General features: G+C 49.8%; 7 protein-coding genes across 7 annotated transcripts; 3 read left to right on the top strand and 4 right to left on the bottom strand.

Annotated features, from left to right (window-relative positions):
- Positions 1-32: 32 nt before the first annotated feature.
- On the bottom strand, positions 33-1804 carry N7473_011867 (glycosyl hydrolase family 79 C-terminal domain-containing protein; the record flags this gene model as incomplete). Its single annotated transcript, XM_057157806.1, has 5 exons — positions 33-551; positions 609-805; positions 857-909; positions 980-1477; positions 1539-1804. The coding sequence occupies 5 exons, from the start codon at positions 1802-1804 to the stop codon at positions 33-35; spliced, it is 1533 nt and encodes a 510-aa protein (XP_057003656.1).
- Positions 1805-3342: 1538 nt separating this feature from the next.
- N7473_011866 (uncharacterized protein) lies at positions 3343-4682 on the top strand (the record flags this gene model as incomplete). Its single annotated transcript, XM_057157805.1, has 3 exons — positions 3343-3451; positions 3632-4165; positions 4222-4682. The coding sequence occupies 3 exons, from the start codon at positions 3343-3345 to the stop codon at positions 4680-4682; spliced, it is 1104 nt and encodes a 367-aa protein (XP_057003655.1).
- Positions 4683-5215: 533 nt separating this feature from the next.
- On the bottom strand, positions 5216-5941 carry N7473_011865 (uncharacterized protein; the record flags this gene model as incomplete). The annotated part of the gene is made up of 1 exon (XM_057157804.1): positions 5216-5941. One exon carries the CDS (start codon positions 5939-5941, stop codon positions 5216-5218), a length of 726 nt encoding a protein of 241 aa, XP_057003654.1.
- Positions 5942-6507: 566 nt separating this feature from the next.
- N7473_011864 (uncharacterized protein) lies at positions 6508-6858 on the bottom strand (the record flags this gene model as incomplete). The annotated part of the gene is made up of 1 exon (XM_057157803.1): positions 6508-6858. The coding sequence occupies one exon, from the start codon at positions 6856-6858 to the stop codon at positions 6508-6510; it is 351 nt and encodes a 116-aa protein (XP_057003653.1).
- Positions 6859-7481: 623 nt separating this feature from the next.
- N7473_011863 (L-xylulose reductase) lies at positions 7482-8438 on the bottom strand (the record flags this gene model as incomplete). The annotated part of the gene is made up of 2 exons (XM_057157802.1): positions 7482-8317; positions 8378-8438. 2 exons carry the CDS (start codon positions 8436-8438, stop codon positions 7482-7484), a joined length of 897 nt encoding a protein of 298 aa, XP_057003652.1.
- A 469-nt stretch (positions 8439-8907) lies between these two features.
- On the top strand, positions 8908-9321 carry N7473_011862 (uncharacterized protein; the record flags this gene model as incomplete). The annotated part of the gene is made up of 1 exon (XM_057157801.1): positions 8908-9321. One exon carries the CDS (start codon positions 8908-8910, stop codon positions 9319-9321), a length of 414 nt encoding a protein of 137 aa, XP_057003651.1.
- Positions 9322-10124: 803 nt separating this feature from the next.
- Positions 10125-10389, top strand: N7473_011861 (uncharacterized protein; the record flags this gene model as incomplete). Its single annotated transcript, XM_057157800.1, has 2 exons — positions 10125-10202; positions 10255-10389. 2 exons carry the CDS (start codon positions 10125-10127, stop codon positions 10387-10389), a joined length of 213 nt encoding a protein of 70 aa, XP_057003650.1.
- Positions 10390-10416: the final 27 nt, after the last annotated feature.

The following is a 10416-nucleotide window of genomic DNA, read 5'->3' as shown; positions in this document are numbered from 1 at the left end:
CACTAATCCGCATCCAAGGTTCCCAACACGACTTAGGATATTGTCAACAGCACAGCAGAAGAGTCAGCAACACTGATCCGGAGTACCCCGTGATCTATGATGGCAGTATCCTCCTTCTCATCAACAACCACTGGCTTTCCCTCCAGGAGCTCATAATCGAACGAGACACCGCCGAAGGTAATGCTCTCCGCAGAATCGCTGCCTGGCGCAGACAGAATGTCTACTTTGGCATGCTTAAAGTGTTTCGGAACTTTGAACTCATACTCCCGACTGGGTCGGTTCCTCGACGCGGTCTGGTTGTAAGCACGGAGATTCAGGACCACAAGCTTGGATAGCACCTCTCCGTGATAAATTCCATATGCAGCCTCTGTGTCCTCGGTCAGTGGAATGTTCGCGATGCGAGTGTCTTGAGCGCTGCCAATCGCAGATGCGACCATGATCTGGCCGTAGTATGGCGCCCTTGTCTTCGGTGGTTGCCCCTTGCTGGCAATCGGTTGCCATGATGCATATCGATAGTTCAGACCTTGGTGGAAATGAAGGCGCTTGATGTTCTGTAGACCCATATTAGTGGTTTTTTTATACACTTGGTGTTGAAAATGAAGTCATACATTCGCGGCAGACCAAAGAGAAAAGTCAACAAGCCATAGAGCATCACCAAAGACATTGCTCTCCCCATTGCGGCCTTGGTTTGCGATCGAATTGGTCTCTCCAAGGGTATAGGGATGACCCAGGTAGGCAAGGTTCTTTGCACGCTGGATATGAGGTGCCAAGCTTTGCATAATATTCGTGTGGTTCATGAGGACGTCTAGTTCAGTTAGCTTTCATACACTCCAATTTTAGACAGAATGTGCCATACGTTGAAGGTCATAAGACACCGGAGCCAGGGGCGGTGCGAATACGCCCATATAGCTGCGAAATAAAAGGCGGTTAATCAGTATTCTGACAACATACCCAAAAGTGAGTAAATTGGCAGACTCACTTATGGAATGACAGATCCTTTGTCAGATTCTTCGGGTCATAACCAAGCTTGAAGAGTGCTTCAGCAGTCCAGTTGCTCTTGATTATATCCGCAATAACAAAGCTGGGTGACATGAAACCTAGGGAAGCACCCGGGCATGCCTTTTCGACAGCAGTCTTGATGGCTGCAGTCTTGTAATTCCATTCATTGACATAACTCTGAAGCGTATAGTTCGCAGGCCGATACTTTGGTGCCTCCATGTTGATCTCATTGCCCAATTCAAAAGAATCCAGGTTGGTACCCATTGAGCGGCAGGCAACCACGGCTGCATCCGTAAGTTGCTGGATAGTGCTATTTTGCTTCATGTTCAAGCCATGAATGTAATTCATGTCACCAAAGGCTTCGTATGACTCAAAGAACGCGGGGCCATAATTGATCTGGCTTGGCTGGTCGTCGGTTGGGTTTTTAAAGACAAGTTCAATACCGTCTTTTTGGTCAGAGACGTAGATAGAATTGTCTCTGCGATAAAGAAAAGAATAAGCAAATTTTCTTCCTAGTAATTGAAGGCAGTAGCTCATACTGGGAAGTACCCCCGACTCTGATCTTAGGGTAAACACCCGTAAGGTACTTGAAGTTTTCCATCAAGTTTTGAGAGAACACATTTGGAGAGGACTTGTTGCCAGCATAGTCTGGAAAGAACGCAAATTCCAAGGAGAAAGATTGCAGGTCCTTGGGAATAGGTTCACTGTTCTTCGCCGGCAGCGGAATAGCTATGGGATGGCTGGAACATTTGCCCACGGTGACATACAAGGCACTGGTGGCCAACAAAAGGGGGTAGGACCGCATATTTCCCAATACAGATCTTATTCTGCGATACTGATATCCAATCTAAAGTCCGGGGTCCTGTTCGATCTATTTATCCCATCCAAGTCATGGCTACCCCTATCATGTCGGCATTTGACCAGACTTTACGTGGAACCTAATATCGACAACAACACTCTCAGTCGACGCCAAAGCTATCTTCGCACACTCAGCGTGTAACGGCAATCGGTTCTCAAAAGCCGCCGACCTCTCGCCTGGCATACTAATGAAGCTATGATTCGTCTCTTAGTAGCCGATGTTATCCCGGTTCCCTGGACCCTGCCTCCACATTTCCCCCACGATACGTCCCCGCAAAAGGCCAAACTTTCTGGCTCCCCAATTCATTCAAAACACTGACAAGGCAATCTATAGCGCCCCTCCATTGATCGATCGGAAGACGTCTTAAGTTAGCTATCACAACCAAAGGTATAGTTAGAAATAGTTCAGGAGATCACTTTGACAGCTGATCGCAAGAATAATTAACGTGATCTAATGACTGTCGGGCTCCTATAGTGATGTATAGTCGCCGGGATGTGGTCCATCGAGTAAAGTCAGGCTCCTATAGTAATGTATAGTCGCCGGGATGTGGTCCATCGGGTAAAGTCTAGACTAACCAAACTAGGCCTCTTTCAACATGCAGACTTTTCGGGCTCCAACTACAGTGTGGGTAGAAGAGCACCCTGCTAACAAAGGGACTATGACGATGCTAATGTGTGCACACTAAAAAACCTACTGTATTTCCTATGCTGTTATGTCTCTCCATGACGTTTTTATACCCGCGCATCCCAACAAAACACGTTAGATCCCGCTCTGCTAGAATTATGTTCTAGGACAATCACTAGAGCCCTGGAGACAGCACTTGATTGAGTCGATGGGCAGGTAGAACCTAGGATGTTCCCAGAATCTATGTTCATTCGTGCATAATTAAAGATAGTGAGACCCTCGTCAGATTTCCCGACCATCTGTTGCTTTACATACAAACCTCGGCCTCCCCCGCATGGTGGAGCTTGGCTGAGACATCAAATGAACTCCACCTGGTCCGGGGCTAAGAGAATTTGTTGGCAGCATACTCAAATCTTAATGAGGCTGGAAATTTTTCAAAGGTGGAGATGAAGAGAGCAGTAGCGAGAAATGATCAATCAAATGGGCAAGTCGTGCCTTCTCTGGCATCATAATGCCTTCCTGGACAATCAATTAGGAGGGCGAAAATTATGCTCGAATTTGAGTTATGTCCCGCCCTCATTATGGCAGTTATGCGGTAGAAGGCGGTACAGTCTATGGAAGGCGGTAAAATAATAAACAGGCAGAATACTTCCATCGCTTGATAAGATAGTGCTTATCAGGGTGCTTTCAATCAGCCTGTCAACACTGTTCCACAACTCCTAACACCAAGTGCACCCGTTCGTTCAAGAAGTTGTGCAGGTTTGTCTATCTGTTTTCCAAGAAAAGGCTGCTCCATTCTACATGCTGACTTGGTAAAATTTGCTAGACACATCTCAATCAGGCTATTGTTAGCTACCGCGATGGATTCCAGCTCAGGGGACACGGAAACTTCCGCACCACCACCCGCACGCCTAAATCCTGCAGAGAAAACTTTCCATTCCCCTCAACTCGATGTCTTACAAGAAGAGGGTAAATCACACGGAGCATCCTGTTCCCGAAGAGCTCACAACGAAGCTTCTATCGCTCTTGAGAGCATGGACTATTCTGCGCTTCGAGGAATTCTCCAAACAGCTATTGAGACACATCCAGATATACGGGATCTAGTTAATACCATCGGGTTTCAAGCCGAGGGACAGAAATAGCTGACAGCGGTGGACTTCCCTCCTAGACCGGAGCTGATCGAAAAGCTGCGATCCTTGCCCAAACCCGGCACCCATTTCGAACAGGACAGCAAAGTGTCCAACGTCAGGCACGAGGTCCACGAGTACATTTCGACAATATTTGGGCAATGTTTAGAGCTCCCTAACCCGAAGACCCGTTCCGGTGCTCTACTCAGCCTATGTGATATCATCAGTGCATTGGCGCAGTCGCCAAATAACACGGTCGGACACCTGGCATGGGAACGGTTCGATGACAAGGATAAAATCGTTCTGATAATTTGGCATATCATCAGAGCCATGACCCCAAACGAGAAGAGTGAAATAATTCAAAGTTCCACAAACCCAGACTCTTTGATGTCGAAACTCCGACAGCTGGTTGAGCTCGGCCACCACTTCGACCCAGTACGACAGGCGCTGGAGGTTTTGAGGAACCTCAATCGGGATGAAGATCATGATGAATGGGATTCGTATGACTGGCAAGATTGGCGAGAATTCAATGAAAAGATCAGAGACAGAGAGACAGGTCCGATTTTGACCACCAATTCAGATCGACCTAGTTCCGACTCAACTCATACCTAGACAACACAGCGAGCGACTCCGAACTGTCCAGAAATGTTATTCAATTTCTGGAACATATTCAAGCAGCCATCAAGGCCATGGTGGCAAGGTGTGTGAAATTCCCAGTCCAAGGCACATTTTACGGTGCCCTCTCAACGCTCTGCAAGATTGGCGAGATGCTCGCAACCTCATCAAGTTCTTTGGTCCATGTTGCTGTGAGAAAGTGGTTCGCGTCCAACACCGTTCTCGAGCAGGCGATTTTTGACATCACCAACGCAATCGAGCTTCCTCAACTCGTACTGATCTTTGAGGACATGACTAACCAAGACGCTCTGGGACCCAGACTACGCGAGTTAGAGACTCTAGGAAGCAAGCACAACTTTTTCAGCGGCCTTGGGTCATTCCTGGATGGCGTGCTCAATGTCATGGATGGAGGTGCGATGGTGACCGTGCAAGTGATGGCGGAGAGGGAGGCTAGTTGATGGCATCTCGCTGCGTGAGATGCTATTCGCTAACCCGACACTTCTCCCCGAGGTTGTTGCTGGCTCACGTGTGAACTACAGTCCGGATACAAGCTGGCGAGGCTAGTTCCCATAGGCACCAAAACCAGTCACGTTCAATTTTTAGACTATCCTCTCCAGTGAACTAGTTATGGCCGACCATTGGTAAGATAAGAGGGGAAAAAAACAATGGCCATTTGATGAAATTCCGATTCCAAGCCCTCCTAGCAACATCCTGTCATGCCAGTCCTCTCATCACGGTTCGTCATGTATCGGAGTATCATCGTCGGTCGAGCTGCTTTGTCAACATGTCACGCTCGGTCATCTAGTTGTCATTTGGAAATTGATCAGACGCCGCGTGCATGATGGTAAGGAGAAGGCGAACAATGGCGATTTTCCGCTGGTCCCCTTCGCCCCGGCCCGGTAACCACCCTCTTCATCCTGCGCAGCATGTTAACTTTCCGCTTCGACAAACAGGTAAGCAAAGCCGTCTTCATACTCACTTCATGAATGCTTCAATTTTCATCGTCAGGTTCGTCGTCATCCGGCAGCGACGTGTCATGAAGGGCTTCAATCACCAAGTGCATGTTGTCGTAGAGCATACACCATCGGCCTTCATTTTGTAGCTCTTGGATCTTCGACAGCAGTGGGCTGTCATCCCATCGATCCACCCGCCCATTACAGATAGCCTGCTTTTCCACGGGGGTCATTTGGTCGACTACCCCCAGCATCGACCTTTCGAGTGCAGAGTTTCCATCAAAGTGGCCCCGCACTCGAAGGCCCAACTCGGTAGGCCCAGCCCATATGATCATATTTCCGATTTGGCGTAGGGCCGAGAGAGCTTGAAAGTGAGTCTCTGGGTTGGCATGTTCTTCACACAAAACGGGAATGATTCTGATGGTAGCCATGATTTCATTCGCGACTTCTTCGGCGAGCAGGAAATTTTCGTCAGAGCTGATGCCTTCCGATGGGCGGCCATGAATGGACTGCCAAACCGCGTTGATAAGATTGCGAAAGGGAGATGCGGATAGGCGGTTTCCCTCGACGCGGTGGATGGAGTGCAGGATCATGGCGCGGAGGTCAGGGTGGACCTCGTTTGCGCAGGCGATGAGGTATTCGAGGGCCATGTTGTCAAGACCGTGGATGCCGTCGAGGGCTTCCTGGCGATTCCGAGCTGCGGTGTAGTGAGCTTCCTCGCCACCAGGGTTTTCTGGAGCCTGTCCGTCGTATTGGGACGACATTTTCGGTGAGCAAAGGAGAATTTCGTAGATACTGGTGGAAATCTGAAGAGGATTGAGAAGAAACTGGTGGAAACCTGAGGAGGGCTAGTAGAGACTGGTGCAATGTAGGAGAGATGGCTGGTGAGCACGTCTCTAAGTGAGGTGCAGTGTGAAGAGGAAAAAAGAGTGGAGATGAAGTTGGAATGTATGAAGGCAGCCAGCAGGTTTTCAAGTGAGGTGTTGTGGGTGGAAAGAAAAGAAAGAGTGGAGGAGGAGTGTCAGAAACAAGAGAAGGCCGTAGACTTAGAACTCTGCCTATAGTGCATTTTTGCTCGAGCGGTATTTTGCCCCGGATTTGTTTGACAAGGAGAAATGGCCTAGGTGAGGCGTGCAAGACCGGAGCTACCTACGTGGCATAACGTCTTTCCTATTCTTCAACTAGATAACCTCTACCCAACAATGCCCGTTGTGAAATTTCATTGACCTGCGTCGTATATTAACTCTGAGGTTTGGCAGGAAGGTTATGCCGATATTCGTTACACATACCTCACTTCAGCTTCAATATCCAGCATCATCTGAGTGGTCGTTTAGGATGCATCCGATAGGTTTTGGAGTGCCTTTACCACCCAATGCATGTTATCGTAGAGTAGGCAATAGCGCCTTTCCTCCCTCAGCCGTAGTATTCTTGCCAGCACCGGGGGCTCATCTTCATAGATTGCGAGCTTTTCCTCTGGGCCCATCTCGTCCACGATCCTGAGCATCGCCCTCTCCAGTAGCGAATTGCAATCAAATTGCATCCGTACTTGCAAGCCCAGCTCGGTGGGTCCCGCCGACGAGATAACGTTGCCAATCTCTTCAAGAGCTGTGAGGCCTTCGAGTCGAGTCTCTGAACTGGGATGCTGTTGACAGATGATCGGGATCCATTTGATGATGGCCATGATTGCGTTGGCCACTGCCTCAGCGAGTTGGAATCTGGTCGGTATTCAGGTCTAGCGAGCCATACCCATGGATGAAGTGGTGAATCAGGTCGATGAGACGGTCGAAACGGAAGGCTGCCTGGTGCTCAGCAGCTGCCACATCGTGATTTTCATCACGGGCAGGGCTTGCAGGAATTTGTCTGTTGTGCGGAGGCGAGCGACATCTTCGGATTAGTTGCTGAGGATTGTGACTATGCAGAGACAGGTGGTATGCGTGGGGAGGATCAGCGGGCAGGTCTCTAGGTAAGTTGTGGTGGGATGAAAGGAGAGAGAGAGTTGTGAAGCAGGAAAAGAGCAGCGCAGATATAGGTGGGAAAACTTGAAGTAAGACGGAATGGGGAAGGAGAAGGAAGAAAGAAGCGGAAAGAGGATGGCAATTGGTTTGAGCCTATTCTAGGAACTTGTGGATGTGATAGAATGGCCGCGGGGTGGATCAGGCAAAGGACCGCAAGGCAAAAGCATCTTCTTCTACGAGCCTTGATCTTCTTTCCGTATATCCGTGGACCACGGAACAGTTCGTTGGAATCGGTTGAGTTCATTGCGGTAACTATCTGGACCGTTTTATTAATTTCCATGACGCATGCTCACATAACCATCTTCATGCCACCATTGGCGCAGACCAAGCTTCCTGTGCACCACTGGCCATCAGGAGTCGTCAACATGCCCACAACACCAGCAACCTCGCTGGTGAATGCCGGCCTCCGACCACCCATCTTCTCCTCGATCAATCGCTTCTGTTCATCGGTCAAGCGAGCCGTGGTCTCCGGGTCCGTCAAGTCCAGCTTGCTGCCAGGAGTATTATCCTGGAACCCTTGGATGTCCCGCCAGAAGTCCTCGCCCGCTGCAAAGTACATATCACCGACTACGGGGCCCGGGTTGACGGCGTTGACGGTAGCACGATCCGCCAGCTCGCGCGCCCAGGTGCGAGTCATTGACTCGAGCGCGGCCTTGGTACCACCATAGATCGACTGTCCCACGAAACCCATTTGAGACGAAACACTGGAGATATTGATGATGCGGCCGCTGCGATCGGTGGGCAGGTAGGGGGCGACGCCCTGTGTGAGGAGCAGTGGAGCAAGCACGTTGATCGTATAGATCCAGTTGAACTGCTCTGTACGGATAGGGCCGCGGACAGGGTCGTTCAGGTTGTTATCGCCTGCGACACCGGCGCAATTGATGAGAATATCGATTTGGAACTTGTTCGATGAGCTGAAGCTCTTCTTAGCCGCATCGAGAATGACCTGGGTAGCCTCCTCGGGCTTGCTCAGGTCGGCCTGGACATTATCGCAACGAATGCCATGTGTCGAGGCCAGCGAGGCGCTGAGCTCTTCTGTGTGTGCGCGCGAGGACTCGGATGTGTAATTCAGCAAGAGATTGCATCCCTTCGCAGCGAGATTGTGGGCAATGGCCTCGCCAATTCCTGTAAAAAGGGCGGTTGTTAGCGGATACTTTCTTATCGCAACCGAGGGGGTCTTCTTACCCCGCGATCCACCCGTGACAATGCCGAATTTGCCCTCCAACACACGATTTTGGTTTGCCATTTTGAAGGATATGTGAAGATGTCCTGGGAAGATGAAGAAGTGGAAGGAAAGCGCAAGCCTTTTTGTAACCACCTATGCTACGTTGTACTTCCAGAAGCAAAAGCTAATTTAGCCGACAGGCGACTTCGGAGATTCGGTCCTTTTTCTCCAGCTTGACTGCTTTCCCCCGCCGCTCCACTTGCGGACCAAACTTGCCCGTTGCGGCACAAATGGGGAAGCCCGGTTAAATAACTTGGGGCGCGTGACGTTGGATCATCCGGCAGTTCGTGGGGTTTGTCCCTGAGGGGAAAGAAAAGATCCCGATTGTTTACGCCTATCGCACCCTCAACCGCTTAAATTCCGCCCCATTCTCCTGGATTGCCATCTCCACTGGTAGCCGCTCTATACTGCTTGCTCCGAAGAATCCATGCACTCCTTTGGTTCTTGATAGAATATACTGCGCGTCTGATGGACGTACAATCGGCCCGCCATGGCAGAGCACCAGAATCTTTGGGTTAACACTGCATGCCGCATCACGAATCCTTTACCGACTAGTCTTCGCTCCAATCGAGCCAGAGGTTATGAAACCTGCATGAGCGACAACGATATCTGCGACAGCTTGGGCGATTTCGATGGCGTCTTTGGGAATGGAAACGGGCGGCGTGGCGACCTGCCCTTGCCGATGTGCGATCTTGATCGTTTCGACCTCCCGACAATAGCCCATATCTCTTTCTTCCAGGTGTTGGCGAAATTGATCACCGATCATACCAACAGTCGGGAAGTTCTGTATCCCGACAAAGCCGACTTTCTTCAATTCGGCAGGGAAGACAGGCAGGTCCCGGAAGGGATCGTTTCTGCAAACACCAGCGAGAACGTACAAGCCTCATGGAAGCCGACAAAATGAAGTTCCAGGCGATACGCCGACGATATGTATAGGCGGCTATGCATGTCGCGCGGCTAGACCAGGGGCAAGTACGTTCCCATCCATTGTATCCTTAGTAGGTATGAATTGAGCTAGGGCTAGAGAAACTGAGGTAGGACCTAAGCGCCGGGCGTGGCCTAGGTTTCAAAACACCAAGGGGATCTTCTGACAAACTATACAAAGCCTGTCCCAATCTTTTCCATCCGCGAATGACGCCCATGTCCCATTTACATAATTATGCTCTCCTGAAACTACTTGTCAAGAATCAGTTAGCGGATTTCAGGCCTTTGCCGCCGGCTTACAAAGTTCGTGTTTGTACCATAGATGGAGGCTCTATTCCAATGGAGAGAGGATCTGGGAGATATGAGTGAAGTTACCCTACCATGTCGAACTAATGTAAGAGCAGGGAGTTCGTGAGGGCCAATCTAACAGAATGACAAGTGATGAGAGGAAGCGCTGGACTATTTATTTGGTGTTACTTATTCCCACTTTTCTCATCCAAAATTTTCAATCGATCAATACCTAAACTCTCGAGATGGCCCAAATCTCGAATCTCATTCGTGACTCCCAACTAGACACTTATTTCCTTCCAGACTCGACCGTCCATACCTATTGCGAGTCCGACCCTACAGGTCAACAACGAGTCATCAATAGGTCAGAGCATTGGCAGCAGGAAAGGGAAGATAGTAGGAGGTGATTTTGGGGCCATTTGGTTGGGAAAATGCATCAGCGGCGGACAACCGGATGGCCCAATCCGAAACGGCAGCCTGCGAGCCGTGAAACAGATGACCGTGGACCAGCAATATGGACCCATTGACTATCGTCGTGAGCTGGAAGCCATTGCCAAGTTTTCGCACAAACGTGTTTGTCTCATGAAGGCACGATCTAATCAATTGACTTTACTGATTTGGATAGTATGAACGATGCTTCGTCAAGTCGTTTGGGTGGTACAAGGAAGGCGAGCAGCTGTATGTCGCCATGGCATGGCTTGAAGACCGCGATCATTTTACGTTCCTTTATAAAAACCGCACCTGCCAGAAGCCGAAGTGAAGGAAATTGCCTGCCAGATTCTCGAGG

Source organism: Penicillium subrubescens (assembly GCF_028828155.1).
Source record: "Penicillium subrubescens strain IBT 31985 chromosome Unknown utg000010l_segment0_segment0, whole genome shotgun sequence".
Taxonomy (NCBI): domain Eukaryota; kingdom Fungi; phylum Ascomycota; class Eurotiomycetes; order Eurotiales; family Aspergillaceae; genus Penicillium; species Penicillium subrubescens.
The sequence above is the reverse complement of the archived record's forward strand: the minus strand, read 5'-3'. Positions and strand labels throughout refer to the sequence as shown.